General features: G+C 40.9%; 1 protein-coding gene across 1 annotated transcript in view; it reads left to right on the top strand.

Moving 5' to 3' along the window:
- Positions 1-16,272, top strand: part of MTHFD1L (methylenetetrahydrofolate dehydrogenase (NADP+ dependent) 1 like) — a 139,191-nt gene that overhangs the window by 1,900 nt on the left and 121,019 nt on the right. Inside the window, exons 3-8 of the mRNA XM_058801095.1 lie at positions 808-932; positions 1,959-2,059; positions 2,949-3,073; positions 10,123-10,234; positions 14,919-14,998; positions 15,707-15,804. Of these exons, the coding sequence (XP_058657078.1) occupies positions 2,038-2,059; positions 2,949-3,073; positions 10,123-10,234; positions 14,919-14,998; positions 15,707-15,804 (437 nt within the window). The 5' untranslated portion in view covers positions 808-932; positions 1,959-2,037. The remainder of the gene's footprint in view (positions 1-807; positions 933-1,958; positions 2,060-2,948; positions 3,074-10,122; positions 10,235-14,918; positions 14,999-15,706; positions 15,805-16,272) is intronic.

Genomic DNA, 16,272 nt, shown 5'->3' with positions numbered 1-16,272 from the left:
TCTATTATAAAGCTTTATGGTGCTTGCACAGTGGTTTTGTAATAGGATGGGAAGACATGCTTGCATGACGTTTCTCACCTAAAAAAACATGTTTGACATGTTTTGTTCCTTTGTATTCTTTGTGGTCACAGCAGAATAGCATGAATCGGCATTATATTTTAGAGAGGAGGGAATCAAGGGTCGGTGGGACAGTCTCAGATGTCAGATATGACCAATTATAAACTACTTGAACTTGCATCTGGTTCAGAACTTGAACTCCATAAACTTCTCTGTGGTGCCTTTTCAGCCTAACAGTTCTTCACAAGGCAATTGCCAGCTCTTAGGATTGGGGTGTTTTGAGAAGGAAAATTGTTAACCATATATGCTGGTTTAATAAAATGATTTTTTTTTTCTTTGTATAATTGTTCTTTCACGTGTTACAGCTTTTTGTCCCTCTATTGGGATGTGATCTGGTCCTGTTTTGCACTATGTATTAACTCAGGTGTCCTGTGTCTGAAAGCGACTTCAGAAGCCATTACAGTGACAGGCTTTTGCTGAGGTTTGGAGTGCTGAAACACAAACTGCTTTTGGCAGCATAATGTCACATAATATGTGTTTGCTTTGCAAGATGTTTAGAATAGAGTCAGGGTGGCTTAATTTGGTAAGCCACTGATAACAAACTGAGTAGAGCTTTTTCATTTGGAATTTACAGTAATAAGCAGGTGGCCATAAAATAATTGAAGAAAATTTACAGGTTTTACCTCATTCTAATCAGATTCTCCTTTTATCTGTTGTTCTGATCTTTAATGTTTTTTATTAACTTCCTAGATTGTCAGTGAAATCTTGAGGCTCAATGAGGATCCTAACGTGCAGGGCCTTGCTCTTGACCTCCCAGAAAGCTTATGTAGCAGTAAGGTATTAAATGCTGTGAAACCAGAGAAGGATGTGGATGGGTAAGTGGAGCACTGAGAAATAATGTTAGCAGGCACAAGCCTGATGGCTCTGTAAAATCAGTTTTCTACTCTGCTTTTCATTAATGAATTCCTCAGTCAATGTGTCTAGCTGTGCTATTGAGCAGTGATAAAAGATGCCTCTGAATCGAGAAGTCTTTTGCTGAAGTAGTTTTGGGCATTATCTTTTTATTTTTTACATAATGTACATTCAGGGCATGGTCCTTTCAAAGAAATAAAAAAATGAAATCTTGATTTACTGGTGATACTTAAGGTATTTCATCACTTCAGTAATACAAGTGGTAGGCACAAAGTACTGAATTTTCACAAGAAGGATTGATGGGAAAATTGCAGAGAGGTTTTAACTTCCTTACAGCACTCTCTTGTGGTGAGAGAGTAAGCTATAATAGTTTGGACCCATTAGCACAGATTTCCAATCAGTGTTGAGTTGTACTGCTCTCAGAAGAGACCACTGGTGTAATTTAGGTTTGTGAGTTATCATTTTGCTGCTCTTGTAGCCTTCCTGCTCTTAGCTGCAGGCTATTACCATTTTTTTTATCCCACTCTCTTCTTTTTTTTTTCATGTCAGGAAAAATATCTAAAAATCCTTCAAAAACCTTTCCATTATGTGGAGTACAGGATATTGTCAGTATGGGAACACCTCTGTTGCCCCCTCCTAGGCCAGCTTGTCTCTGGCAGCCAGTCTGGTCTCACTGCAGCCTCTGAAGTGCTTGTGCCCAGTGTGCTATGGGTGACATGGTGACAAGTAAAGAGCTGCCTGTGTATCCTGGGATTGTGTTACCCATTCTAACTCAGATCCCTTTCCTGGCCTCTCTTGAGGCTCAGTGTTTGTCTAGCTGAGGTGTGGGATGATACAAATTAGCTGCAGTACATGACTGCCAAAGGATTTGCTTTTGTGAGAGATGTTTGCTCTTGGGATTTAGCTCTTCGGCATGTTACAAGCATTGCTGGGGATTGATGCTACACAAGCTCTTTTTTATGTTAAATTTCCATATTTTTCCACTGCAGATTATCCAGTGTAAACCTAGGACGTTTGGTACATGGTGATGTCTGTGACTGTCTGGTTCCTCCTACAGTGTGTGCTGTGATGGAGCTTCTTGAAGATATAGGTGAGCCCTTCTATCACAATCATTACATTAATTTTGGCCTGTTTTAATCCTGGCTATGAGCCAAATATAATCTGACTTTGTTGTGTCTTCTCTTTTGTGTTGCTTTCCCACCTGACATGTATTTATCTCCTGCTAGTGACAAGGTGTCCTCCTGCTCAGTGACATCTGAATGCTGTATTTGTAGAAACAGGCCTTAGGCCTACAGATTTTGGGTATTAGGCAGGGGTTAGCTGCCATCAGGAGGTTTAATTTCACTGAAGACACACAAGACATGTGAGTCTTCCAAACAGAAAATACAGGCATCACTTGGGGATTTCACTTGATTGTCTTGATTGGTGTGAGGAGTTGGGGAAACCCAGGTTTGCCTGTAAATTGCTGCTGAGCAAATCCTTTGCTTTGGATTGTGCTGTGTCAGTGCTGACACTGAAATGGCAGATTTAAACAAGCAGGTTTAGTGTGTGTGAAGACACTGTTGGTTTAAGGCAGTGTGTCAGAAGTTGTCTCTCTTAAAGTGATTCATAACTGTTGAAGTGAGCATTTCTGTAGCAGAACTGTAAACAGGAGATTAAATGTACTTAGTAACAAATATGAATGAAGGGATTTGTGCAAAAAAAAGCGAGAAGAACAGTATTTGCTTACTAGAATTTAGAGAGTCACCAGGAAACTCCTTAAGACCTGTGCTTGCTGTCACTGCACGGGCTCCAGAAGTGCCAGCTGTGCTGCACAGCTGCTGTGCTTGTGCAGGCACAGGGCACTGTCCTGTTCGGAGCCCCTCTGCAGCCCCTTCTGCAGTGCTGCAGCCCAGGGTGGCCTGGGGGAGCTCCATGCAGCTGCTGGTGCTGGTGCCCTGCGCTGGGGGTGGCTGAGAGCCGTGCCTTGTGTCAAACAGGTGGGAAGAAGGTGCTGCTGGTGGGGACACACGGGGCACAGGGAGCTGCCCTGCAGAGCGTGCTGCAGCGCCGCGGGGCCGCCGTGCTCAGCTGCCACTGGGGAGCCCCACAGCTGCAGAGTGAGGTGAGTGCTCTTCTGTCTGTCTGGCCTCATCCTGCATCCCCACTGCCTGCCCACCTGACAATCCTGCCCTCAGCTGCCATTCCCAAGGGGGAGACTCCTCGTGGCAGTCACAGGTGGCACTGGGGTTGCTGGTAGCCAATGTGGATTAGGGTCTTTTCTCCTTCCTGCTTGCTCAGAAATAGTGCAAACACTGACCTCTACCAGAATATTACATGTAACAGCAGATGCTCTAACTTCATTATTTTACACCAAAGGAATCCAACAAACAAATGTTTTAGCTCTCCCTTTTGCTTTGTCTCTGTGCAAGAGAAATGCCCTCTTTTTTTCTTGTCCTGTGATACTGTCATCTGCATGAAATTACTTCCACTGGATTTGTGTTCTAAAGGTTTGAAAGTGTTGCTGCTCTTGGAACAAAGAAATCCCAATCTTTATCTTTGAAGAGAACCGTAAAAGAATTCAAAGAAATTCAGGAGCCTTAAACTGAAGGATTTACATGATCTCCATGTCTGCTTTTTGCAGAACTTTTAGACACAACTTAGAAGTTGGTATGACTTCCTGTGGAACGTAACAGTTTGTTCCTTAGTCCCAGATTTCACAGAATGCTCCAGCTGGGGTGGCATTGTCCTGGGGGCACGTGCAGCAGGGCACAGGCTCGGTGCTGGGGACAGCTCTTGTTTGGACAGCCCGAGCCGCAGGGTGGCAGCCAAGGCAAACCGATGGTGTCGGACCGCAGGAGGCGCCGACAGGAGCAGGAAACAAATCCGAGCAGCTGTGATAGAAAGTTCTCTGGCACACCCGTGTTTTCACAGCTGTGGATGTTTTTGCCAGGCCTGTCTCAGCTCTGGGCTTTTAAGTGACTGACAGCACTTAGGAAACATATGGCGCTCTGGGAGATGGAGTGCTGTGAACTTGATCCTTGCCATGTCTCATTCCTCAGCTATTTCTCACTGCTTGGGGCTGTGCTAGAGGACTGCTCTGGGCTGGATGGGGTGGGTGACAGGGTGGCCAGAGGTGTTTCCACTGGTTCACAGCAAAAAATCTGGATTGGGCCCAGAGCTGCTTGTGCAGTGCTGTCAATAGCTGGAGAGAATTCTGTTTCTTTCCGTCCAGATGCTTTCCCATAATCATGCTTTGCTTTTTGGCATTCCCCATAGCTTACCTCTTGGATCAGGCCACTGATGGGAAACAGAATGGGAAGCCTAAGTTTGAGGCTTTGTGCACTTAAGTCTTCCCAGGTTCATTTTCACTTTTGGCAGTAAAAGAGTTTGTACTTTGCCTGTGGGACTAATCAGCAGAGCTCAGGGGAAACCTACCTTCCTCTTCCTCACCTGTGAACCTGGAGCAGCATGTCACCAGTAATCCCAGAGCTGTGCTGAACCTGTCTGGATGTCACTCTGATAGCTAACTCTAGTTCCTTGATAAAATCTAATGCATGCAGGGAAAACTATCCTGTTTCATATTCCCAGAAGCTGGAGAGTCAGAAACTAACACAAATTTCTAACCAAACAATGAAGTACTGTAGCAACTTGAATTTGAATGACAATGTTGTTAGATAACATGATTATAGAATTTATATTCTTCTGCTTGTTTAAAATGCTGATTATGAAAAACAGGTTTAATGTTCACTAGGTTTCTTCTCTTGATTTTTTTTTTGTTATTTGAATTTCAAGTAAGAAAATGTGTTAGTTGATGTTAAAGTTTTTCAAAGACTTGAAAGAACCAATTCATGTTTTGTTTTTCCTACACAGTACAGTAACTTTTCCTTTCTCTACGGTGCCAGTTTGTGTGCAGTTGTTTGGAAGTATAACCTATGGTAGCATAATAAATTCATTTAGGAAGTGAGGGATAAACTTATGAAGAGTAGGATTTTTTCACTGAGATGCATTTGTTTTGCAATATATACCAGGAAAGGAGAATTTTATCTTAAGGGTAGGAGAATGTTATTTGTTGTAATCCATTGGCCAGGCCTATTTGCATTGGAGCACTAACCCTGACCTTAACCATGTAATGCCTTTCTTAAGTGGTTACTGCATTACCTTAGACTAGCTCTGATGATTTGTTCTTCTTTTTAAAAAGGACAGCATAACAACAAGTGTTTCCTTTGGAAATTCTTTTAATTTAAATGAGTTACACAACACTAAGTTTGTAGGTTTTTTGGATGAGGTTTTGTATTGCTATGGACTTACTATTGCTTTTTTCACTTGTGCACTTTTGCAAAAATATTTTGAAAATGATCAAGAGGAACTATGTTTTAATCCACCTTAGGAAAAGTTTGAAAACACAGGGGTAGCTCTCCTAACAAACAGCATAATGTCATCTACCATCTGACTTAATGTGCTCCTTTAAAGCAAGCCTGTTCTGTCTTATGGCAGGAAAAAGGAATAAAATAAATAATGATACATTTCCATTTCATTGCTTTGATCTGAAATAATGGTCACAGTCTCAATGTTCTTTTCCCTCCCCACTTCATGTTTTGTTAAGTTGAGCAGATTATTAATATTTCTTTTTGTTCCATTTTGGTTTGCTTGCCTTCAGTTCTCACAGCACAGCTGAGCCATGTCCTTCAGAACTGTTGAGCTTCCTGGGCTTTCTAATAGTTCACAAATGCAAGAAAGCATTTTAGAAGGTTCTGGCACATCTGTGCAAAGTTGTCATGAAGAAATATTGTTCTGTTTGCATTGATAGGTTCAATGTAAAAGAAATTACAAAGTGAGAGATAGAGACAGAAGCATCTTAGACAAAATACTTAAGATGTTATCATTCTGTTAAGCTTTGTGTGGATAGCTCTTCAAAGCACATTCACTGCATTGTGCCTGAAGTATGACCTAGTGACATACTTTTAGGGACATGTCCCCTGTAATTTTGAAATAGGACTCCCCAAAAGTCAGTTCAGTATTACATGTGAAGAATAGGAGCTGATGTCTATGATCCTTTTTTATGTCAGAATTATGCTTTCTAGTTTGAAAGGAAGTTGTCAAGTAGATTAATATTGAAAAAAAAATTGATTATTTTCTTGCCAAAACATCGGTAATATTTAATACCTGTAAGAAAACAGAATCTTGTTTCAGTCATCTAAATTCAGTCAGTCATTATTTCAGCACATCATCTTTAATGTTGTCCGTGTGTGAATCACATCATGCCTGTTTTAAGACAGCTGCTATCATACAATTTTATTGTAAAAGAAGTGAGCATTGGTCTGTCTAGATATAATTAGGAGTAGAAAAGTTGTTTGCAAAAGCAAGGTTAAGAAGTATGATAGTGGTTCAGCTGGAGTGCTGATTGGGAGTTTCCTTTTCAGGCTGAAAAAGAGCTTATTTTGGCCACAGTGTGCTTTTCCTTAGAACCAACACTTGAGCTTCAAACTCTTGGACATTTCTTAGCTATTTACTATCTTGTTAAGACCTAGACTCTTGCTATGGGCATAAAAATACATTTTGTATTGTAAGCATGAAGGAACGGGAGACGAGGCATGTGGATCCTGTAAGAGGTGAGGAGAGGGAAGCTCCATGAGTGTTTCTAATGATGATGATGTAGACAAAGTATTTCCACTTCAACATCTTATGCACATCATCTCTGTTCCTTCCAATTTTGAAGTGTATCCCCTGTCTGTAAGCTAGAGGAGCAGTTGCTAAAGTGTGGATCATAGTGGCAGGCTGGAGCCCACAGCAAAAGTGTGGGCTTGATTTTCAAGTGCACTGTGTAGAGCAAGTGCATTCAGGGTGATGTGGCAGGGAAAGCTGGAAGAAACCGTGTAATTAGTACATGCCTTGGTGGAAAAAGTACCTGAAACTAGTCACTGACTGAAAAAAATTTCAAAATTTCAGAAAGTAGTTAGAATTGCTGTGGTTAAAGTGGAACCTGATCTGTAAACTGATGTGGAAAGAGACTTTTTTGATAGAGTTGTGAAAAAACTTTTAATCAGATTTCTGTTCCTCATCACATCTCTTTAATTTTATATGGCCTGGCTTCATACCCAGGACTCTGAGGGTCTACATTTCAACTTTTAATTTTAATTTTTATTCTGTTTGATCATGCATTTAAAAATGGCTTTTGTAGCAGTCCATTTTAACTACGGAAAAATGAAAATTTTATGCAGTCTTCACAGCAAAATGGAGTTTCAGTGATCTGTAATATACAGCTACTTTGTGCCATTATCATTTAATACTTGGCTGGAAAGTCTGTATTGTTGTTTTAACATTTGGTGTTCTGTCTTGGGAATGGGTGGTGCTTCTTAATCTGCTTCAACTTAAATCTTGGTGGAGGGGATCATATTTTGTTATGAGGTAAGGTTGCAGATTATTTATTGGCACAGCTCTTCCCAACTGAAAAAATATTTACCGGTGAGAAGGCAGGATACTGCTGGACTCTTGGCTTTGTCTCCAGCCAGTTGCCTAGTGCATTAGGGAGGGTTTGGCCTGCTGCTTGTCATTCCTTCCTCTGGCCAGCCTGATGGGATGGAGCCTGGCTGTCCAGGAAGCGTGAGGCAGGCAGCCACATGCTCTCCCTCGTGGGTATCTCCTTGACCTTCTGGCTATGGCTGCCTATAACATCTGGTTCCTGTCAGATGTGTCCTCTGTGTCCTCTGTGCAGGGCCTGTGGTGCATTTGCCAAGGGAGGCTAACTGTGATTTTTTCATTGGACTTTTCCATCTCTCACGTCCGTGATCAGTTTCTGATGTAGGAGTTGACCCTGAACATGCATGCCAAGGCTTGCTTCTTGCTTTAGTGACTAAACAGGCAGTCAAAAGGGTGGGTTATGGCAAGAGAGAAAAATCTTGCAAGAGAGAAAACTTCTTGCAAGTGAAACTAAAATTCCCTCGTGGAGATCACATAAATCTCTTCCAAGGATACCCAAAATTCTGTACACAAGTATTTTGCTTTCAGTGGACTTGCTCTCCCAGTTTCTGGATATGCATTTAAAAAATACTCACAGGGGAAAAAAAATCTCAAAAATATTTGTGATAAATATATTTTATTGACTCTGCAGGAGCTTTTTCAATAGTTGCACATAAAATATTGTTTTCTTTGTGAAATAAGGGAAAGGAAATCACACTGGGGAAGGCTCTAAGAAATCAGTGTGTCTTGAACCTGTGTTACAACTCTTTGCTGCCATGTGATACAACTTTTTTTCATGGAGAAGGTGGGGCAGGGCAATGAGATGAAAGGTCCAGCTGGTTTTCTGTTAAAATTTATGGGTATGTGTGATGTTAGCTATCTGAACCACCATTAATGTTGGCTACAAAAATAATTGTGTTCAGCTGTTAAGAACATTTTTCAGCATTAGGGTCGGTAGTCATAGAGATGAATATTTGGTTCCATCAGTTGTTTTCTGACATTACAGTTACTTTGAATCAATTCTGTCATAAGCATGTTGGCTGAACATTCATCAGAATTATTACTTGTTGCATACAGCTCTCAACTTGTTCATCAACTCACGATGCTGAGCACTGCGCAAAGCTCTTAGTCCTTGTCCCAGAGGCTTTGCATGGAAAGGCATCTTGACTTACAGTATATGATTTATAACTGCTAGAATATGAATTATTTTTTCCTTGCAAAAAAAAAAAAAGGCTGTGATCATGCAACTGAGAAAAATTACTGTTTTTCTCTGTGTTGATGTTGATTGTTACAGCAGAGATTTCCTTTTTTTGCAGGGCAAAGTGTGCCTTCAGTGCGGTATCCTTGGTACATGACGCATTGCAGCATCTTTTTATCCAGATTTCCTTGCAGATTTCCCAGTATCATTTGACCTGACACTGGACAAGCATTATGACTTATGTGCCCCTCTGAGAGTGGCCTGTAAGCTGATATGTGCACCAGACTCAGGAGTGTGACCAATTTGAACAAGGCTGAATGGCTGTGCACAGGCAATCACAGGAGTGTTGCTGGACCTGTGACTGAAGCCTGAATCAGCTCATTGCATTAGTCATTTGTCAAGCAAGTAGACCTTCTCCCACATTTCTGGCTTTGTTTCCACATGGGGATCTCAAAGGAGGGTTAGGCCATCCTTGGGTCCTCTGAGGGGAAGATGGAGATTTTTTAGTTTTCTGCCTTTTCCGCAGCAGTTACGTTCTTCTCCCCTCCTGGATGCTCAGCTGTGCCAAAAACTTGCTATCCTGACAAGATTTGTAGCTGTTCTTTCTTGGCAAGAGTGTTGGGCAGGGCTGTGTCAGAGCACTTTTGGCCAAAAAAGAAGCTGGAACTCTTGTCAGTCACAAATCAATTCACAGAGTGGCTCACTGGGTTTGTGACACTTGGAATTAATTTACATTTATCCAAAATATTATCAAAGCTGCTGTATTTCTGAAATAATTTTTGCAGTCAGGCTTGAGGCAATGCTATGTCTGTGTTTTGCTTTTTTGGTGTATCTTAATACATCTGCCTCTGGTGCTGTCCATTATCTCATGGTGATTCTGGTAAAGGACTCTGTTTCAGAGGAAGTGGGGAGAGAAAGGCACTTGGGTCTTTGATTATAAGAATTTTTGTGGTAACCATTTTTGCTCCAACATTGCTGGGTTGAGCTAAATCAGGGGCAGTGATTAGCAGACATGAGCTGAGAAGGAAAGAAGTGCTTTAATTGGTATTCAAAGGCACTGATCTTCGCAGAAGGGGCCATCCTGCAATCCTGACAGCTGGCCTGGTTTTCTACTGTCAGACAATCTGACTGTACTCTTTATAAGTGCCTATTTACTGTCTTTCAACCCTTCTTTTTCTTAAGTTACTCAAAGTTATTTTGGACTTTAGGACAATGGTAGAACTTTTTGTTTGGAAGGATATAACTCCCATTAAATATTGATACTTTGACCTCATTCACCTGATCTCACATTTTGTTTACCTAACTTAATTTTAAATGCTATTAAGTTTCGTTGCAGGTAAGAATCAAACTATCAGTTTGGATAGTTTGGATCAGTTTTTGTTCTCGTTGTCTGTAAAAGCTTTGCTCAAAAGGCTATTGCTGTGTAAGTGCGAATATATTTAAGATGCCTATCCAAGTGTGTGTTTCTAAGATGAAGTGCTTGTTTTGTTTCTGGGGGTGCTTTGGGCCGTGCCCAGCTCCGTCACGCAGACGCGGTGGTGTTCGGCAGCGCGAAACCCCACGATGTTCCTGTGAGCTGCACAAAGCCTGGGGCCACCGTCATCAACTGTGCTCGTGATCCTCTGCCAGGTAAGAGGTGATAAAAGGTAACAGTTCTTGCCAGTGGTGTGCAGTGAGCCTTTGGGATGTGTGTGGCATCTTGGTGACAACGCAGCATGGTTAAAAGCTGCATCTCTGGGAGGGCCTTCAAAGGAGTGTGCACAGGGCATGTGCACACCTTTCTTTGGTGTATAAATAGGGGAAAGATGTTAGGTGGGAGAGGAAAGGTTGGAACAGATTCTTCATAGCAGGATGGTTAGATAAGCAATGACCCAGTGGATTCAGAGAGTTCAGAGTCAAAAGTCATCATCTGTTGACTTTTTTGGGTCATCAGCTGCGCTATTACATAGTGCTGTTGTGTGTAGTGTCTTGTCCTATGACTTCTGTGGGCTCACCTGGAATATTAGAAAAGGAGAAGAAGGGAAGAAACATCAACTGCAAAGTGCTGTGAAACTGCAGAGAGTGGTGCAGGAGGGAGTACAGAAATCATGTGTAGTTAAGAAGAGGCAGAATGTCTCCTGCAGTCATTTTTCCATCAAAAAAGGGTTTGGATTAATCTCCTTCCTTTTCCCCTAACTTGTTGTAGAGTGTGTATGTGTTCAATAATTTCTCAGTTGAAAAAATGCTACAGAATTTTCTTGGGAATAAAATCAAGAAATCTTCCCAGAAGTTACTCCGCTGCTAGAATAATGTGTAATAATAATAAACAACATGTCATTTTACCTGTAAAATTTCTTAAAATTCTCTGAAGATCTCTAGATATTTTCTAGATTTTTGGTGTGTATGTGAATTTGACTGCTCAGCATCCCAATGAGATTATGCTGCAAATGAATAGGAAAATGAGGAAGTACATGGGTAGCATGACTGATTATCTGGGGTTTTTTAAAATCTTATCACAAGTGCACTAAATTGACATCTGTTGACCAAAAGTGTGGAAATGAGCATAAAGCTGAGAAAACCTAATTGCATGGGTTTTAAACTAGGGATATTCCCTAAGGGCAAATGAAGCAGGTACTCCATGCAGAGCTAATGCAAGATCAGGCTCATAAAAGAGCAGCTGCTGTTCCCATGCAAAGCATGGCCTTAGCAATAGATTTTTTTCCTTGTCTTTCATGATATACCCTTGACTTGAACAGACACTGCAGGTGTGGTGATCTGGGTTATTATTCACTTGATTGTCTGAAGGCATTTGGGCATTCACTGTCTGCCTCCCAAAGCAGATCTCTGATCCTGCTGAGGATATCAAGGATGGGTACCAAGCCTTTTCCCTTCCTGATGCTGCACAAGTTGTCCAAAAAGAATTCATGTTTTCTTTTTCCTGTACTAGTGACAAAGAGAATCCTTCCATCTCTAATGCCCATTTGCTTCCCCTAGGGGTTTTTGGATATAATTGCTAAGTATCTGTAGGGCAGAGCTTGGCACACAGGTCTCTTGAGCAGGTACCCAGCCTGCTATTATGACACAGCCTTACATGAAGGAGGACTGGGGGAGAGGGGGAAAGGAATAGAGAAGAGAGAGAGTGGTGGTACAGCAGTCATACCTAAAAATAAATAAATATGAATCTCCCCTCATTTTAATCCTGAAGGTATAAACCTCTTATGTGACAGACCTGGGGAGGTTCTGACAGGGTGGGATGAGCCAGTCCATGCAGCCTGAGTGGGCACCAGGAGTGACTGGACTCTCCCAGCACTGTGTGCTGCCTGGTGCAAGCCCCACTTTCAGATTCCTAATTCTCTGCATTGAGAAGTGAGTCTGAGCCTTCACAGGCCTCAAAGTTATGTAGTATAACTGCATGCTACATCTTAAGACTTAAATATCTTCATGCTTTAGTTGCTCTAAAGAACTGTAGATAATACTAGTGTTTCCCTTCTCTGAAAGAGTGTTAGAAGAACTGCATTACACACCACAGTAACATTCATTTCTAATGCAGGAAGTGTAAGATTTGGCGTAAGCATATACATCTCTTTGCATTTTTCAAGTTGTAGCACTCTGTTGAGTACTGCATTTTTTTTTTTGAAAGACAGCATGAGATTTTTATCAAGATAATTTAGCCAGAACTCTACCAAATGTCTGTCTGTCTTTTGGTAATGCTTTTGAAGTTGTCAGAACTTTGGGGTAACTCCAAAATTACAGCAGAAATGCATTTTACCAGCTATAAAAATGTTGGTCTCAAGGCTTACTAGAGAGGAACACAGGTGTCTGACAGGAAGAATGCACTTAGTTTAGATGCAAGATGTTTGTGGAAAGCCCATTGTGGAGTAGTTGTGACCTTGGAGAAACAACTGAGTCTTATAACTGTCTCTTGACTTCCATGGAATCTGGCTGAGGTGCTTGGAAATTGTTCTGGATTTTTTCTTGCTTTAGAAATGTCCGACTTAACATCTGTGGGGTCACAGGAGCTAAATGAAGCCTGAAAGCAATAATGGCCATGAAGTAATATTTGTTCTTGGTAGATGGTGGCTAGATTTCCAACTTGTGTAGGTGTGCATGTTGTCTAACACACTTGCATGTTTTAAAAGCACTCAGAATTTGCAAGGATGTAGCTGAACAGGGGAAGTGTAATGTTGTAAATCAGGAGAGTAGAGATAAAAGTGTTCACTCCAAAGTGACAATTCTTTTTCAAGTATTTTTTTTGACCAAATTTTAAAACATTCTGCAATTTTCTAGCAGTGCAACATCTGCTTCTGTTGTACTGGCAATCTTGGAATCAGGTGAGTGCTGGTAGAGTCTTGCAGGAATATACTTTATATGCGAATGTATGGAAATGAAAGTAACTTTCTGAACAAAACTTAAGGATGCCAGAATTATTTGAGATTATTTGAGATGTCCAGCTCCTTTGGGGTCATTTGAAAGCTGAAGCCCACATGGCTAAGTATGTTAGTGGGAAATTCAACCATTTCCCCATCTCTATTCTGAGCTGCCTGAGCAGACAGGTAGCACCTGGCAGCAGCTCTCACTCACCTGCACAATAGGGTATGAGTCAGAGGAGGGAGCACAATATCTAAAGTTCAGCTGATCTGACCATAGTCTGAAGCAGGGAGTGCTATTGCAGCTTCCATGTGGAAAATTTATCCTAGGAGAGCTGTTGCAATCCTGTGATTGTCATGCTAACTCCATGCGTGCATGACTTTCACCTCTAGCTTCCCCTTCACCCCTGTAAAAGCCTGGTTAGTCATTTGTGGGGTGACTCTGTAGCATAGGCAGTCTGAGAGAAATAGTTTATTGAAGGGAATTGTCTGATTCTAATATGTATTTACACACATGCTAGCTCTGCCCTGATAAAAATAGTTGAATTAAGCCAAATAGCATAAAAAGTCAAAATGTTTCTGTAAAGCACAGCTGTCTGAAAGGGGATTTTAAACTTCATTTTTCCTACTTCATTTGTCTGCTTGGCAGCTCTCCCAGCCTGGTCTCAAAGCAACAAGAGTCAGCTTATGACTGTGATAGACTATTCCAGTAAAACTCCTCTGTCTAAATCTAAAGCTGAGCATCTCCAGAAGAAATTGTTGGGGTTTTGTTTGTTTGTTTGTTTGTTTGTTTTAATTGCAAGTGTTAATGCAAGAAGAAGGACTTTTCAGACACTTTCTTAATTAGAGTTTAATATGAGGACTGTTGCCTTCAGCTTGGTTAGCTGTGTCACTGATGTGTGGATGCCTGCTGGCAGGAAGGTTTGAGAAAGGGTCAGGAAGCACATGGAGTGAGGCTGAGGGTCTGCAGGGAGGATCTCCTGTTCCCTCAGCAGTGGACGTGGGAGAGTGGGCTGTGGCTGCCAGCCTGTCTGCAGTCTGAGGGTGCTGTGCCCTGCTGCTCTGGGACCCTTGTGGGGAGGGATGGTTGTGCAAGGAAACGTGAGCCTTTTATCACCAGTGCAGAAGGGGTGAACAGAGCAAGAGCTTGACCAGGTCAGGGCTTGCACTTCAGTTCCCCCGTGGCAGAAAGGTTAAAGCTGTCAGCGTACAGTTGTTATTTTTTATTACAATTATATCTACGCCCTTCAGAACGTGGCCACGGCCTTGATATGCCCACAGAGACTAGGATGTGAATTTTGGAGAAATTGTGTCTAGATAAAAGTCAATGAGCAACAACAGAAGAACAAGCCAGAAGAAGGATTACAACAAAATGACAAAATAATATGTTTAGTTGGGGTAGCTAATGTATGATTATCATTTGCTATATTGCCACTAGAAACAATTATAACTGTCTCTGAAGTTGAAGTCACTCTGATTTGTGTAGACTCTCCAGAATATCTGCTTTTAGTATCATGCTGATGAAGATAACTGTTGCTATTAAAAAAAAAAAAAATTGTATCCACTATTTCTAAGTTATAATGATCCTGTATGGTATTTGTGATCATTTCATTGTTCTTGCCCACTGTAGTGTGTGTGTCAAAGAGAAGACTGTCTTTACCATGCTCATTTAGGTGTTCTGTTTAAGAGTGCATGTAGCTTTTCAAATACATCTCTGCGAATTTCTTTGTGTGGGTTTGTGTAATATGTTTCAGAACATACAGTTACTCTCTGATTTTCATAGTCTATTCATCCTTCTGGTTGGTTTCATTTGAAGTATTAGAGAAGCCACCTATAATTTTGTCAGTAATATTGGTAAATTTCAAGTCAATCTTCAGAAATTTTTTATTTGTATATAACTTTCAAATGCACATGTTCCCACTCACAGAAGATTTGTGATTTATAACTGCAATACTTATATTTTTCAGAGAAACACAGCTATGGTCAGCAGAACAACCCTGCTACTGAAAAGACTGTTGGTTCTCTTGCAGTAGCAATGAGAATGCAGGTTAGTGTACCTCTGTTTGTAGATTGTACCAATGTTACAGATTTGTTGCTCTTTCTATAAGTTGCAGAAATTGCTTCTACAGTTTGTATTTGTTTTACTCATTTGACCATCTTACATGGCTTCCATTTTAATAGCAGCTCTTAGTCAGATAGAGTAATACCTGTTGCATTTAATTAGAGAAAGGTAAATTAAAAATCAGACATCTTATAATTGTGATTAATACAGTAAAGGTTGGCAGAAGCACTTGTGTCAATAGGCTAATGTCACTCACTCTGGTAAGACTGAGAAGATTAATTGTATCTGCATTTTTGCATTAAAATGGATAGAGGGTCCAAAGCTATGTTATTTAATTTTGGAAGCAGCATGAGTCAGTCAGTGAACAATCAGTATCTTCCATTATTTTTAAGGTGTGAGAGAAGAATAGTAATTCTCTATCTTGATCAGAATAAAATGTCCAACTGCCTAATTAGAGAATCTTCTCTGCCACTTATGTGTTAGTGGGGTTGTTTCTTTTTGAAATGTGGTCATACAATAGAAAAGTGGCTCTTACTTTGTCCTAAAACCATGAAATGGAAAAATTTTTAAGTTTGGGGCTTTTTGTTAGCCTTTGCTGTGGAAGTTATTTCAACATACTCTAGAGACTGTTTGAAATTGCTGTTCAGCCTTTATGATGCAGCTGTTGTGTGCTGTTTTCTTGTTTAAAACCAGAACATGGTAAAAAACATGGAGCGATGGATCCAGTCCCAGCAGTACAGGAAGTGGGACCTCCACAGCTTGAAACTGCAACCCGTCTCCCCAGTGCCCAGGTAATAAGTGCTTCTAAAGAAAAAAAGTGAAAAATATTTTTAAAAAGAGCAAGCAAGTGTGACAACCTAAAAATGTGCTGTGCCTAAATAATTTTTAATCTTATATGGATTATATGTTGTGCCATTCTCTTGTATGGCACAACATATAATCCATATAAGATTAAAAAAGGCTTCATCATGACTGTGGGCTTCTGTTTGATATTGATTTTTACTTTGATTTTTACATTGGAGCCAAGCTTTATTTCATGAAGTCCTAAAGCTGGAAGGTTTCATTGTCAAAGGGAGGAGAAGCCTTGTGCAACACCAACAGAAATACAAAAGACAAGAGGTTCCTAATGGCTGAACCCTGGTGTAGGAAGGTGTTTAGTTAAGGCTCAGTGGTTTCAGTGGCATTTGAGTTTGTATTTATTTTCTTCCCTCAGTAGAAATACTTTCTTCTGCATTAGACTTTTAAATTCCTGTGTGGGT

Source organism: Ammospiza caudacuta, chromosome 3 (assembly GCF_027887145.1).
Source record: "Ammospiza caudacuta isolate bAmmCau1 chromosome 3, bAmmCau1.pri, whole genome shotgun sequence".
Taxonomy (NCBI): Eukaryota; Metazoa; Chordata; class Aves; order Passeriformes; family Passerellidae; genus Ammospiza; species Ammospiza caudacuta.
Note: the sequence above shows the minus strand (reverse complement) of the source record. Positions and strands in the feature narration are given on the sequence as shown.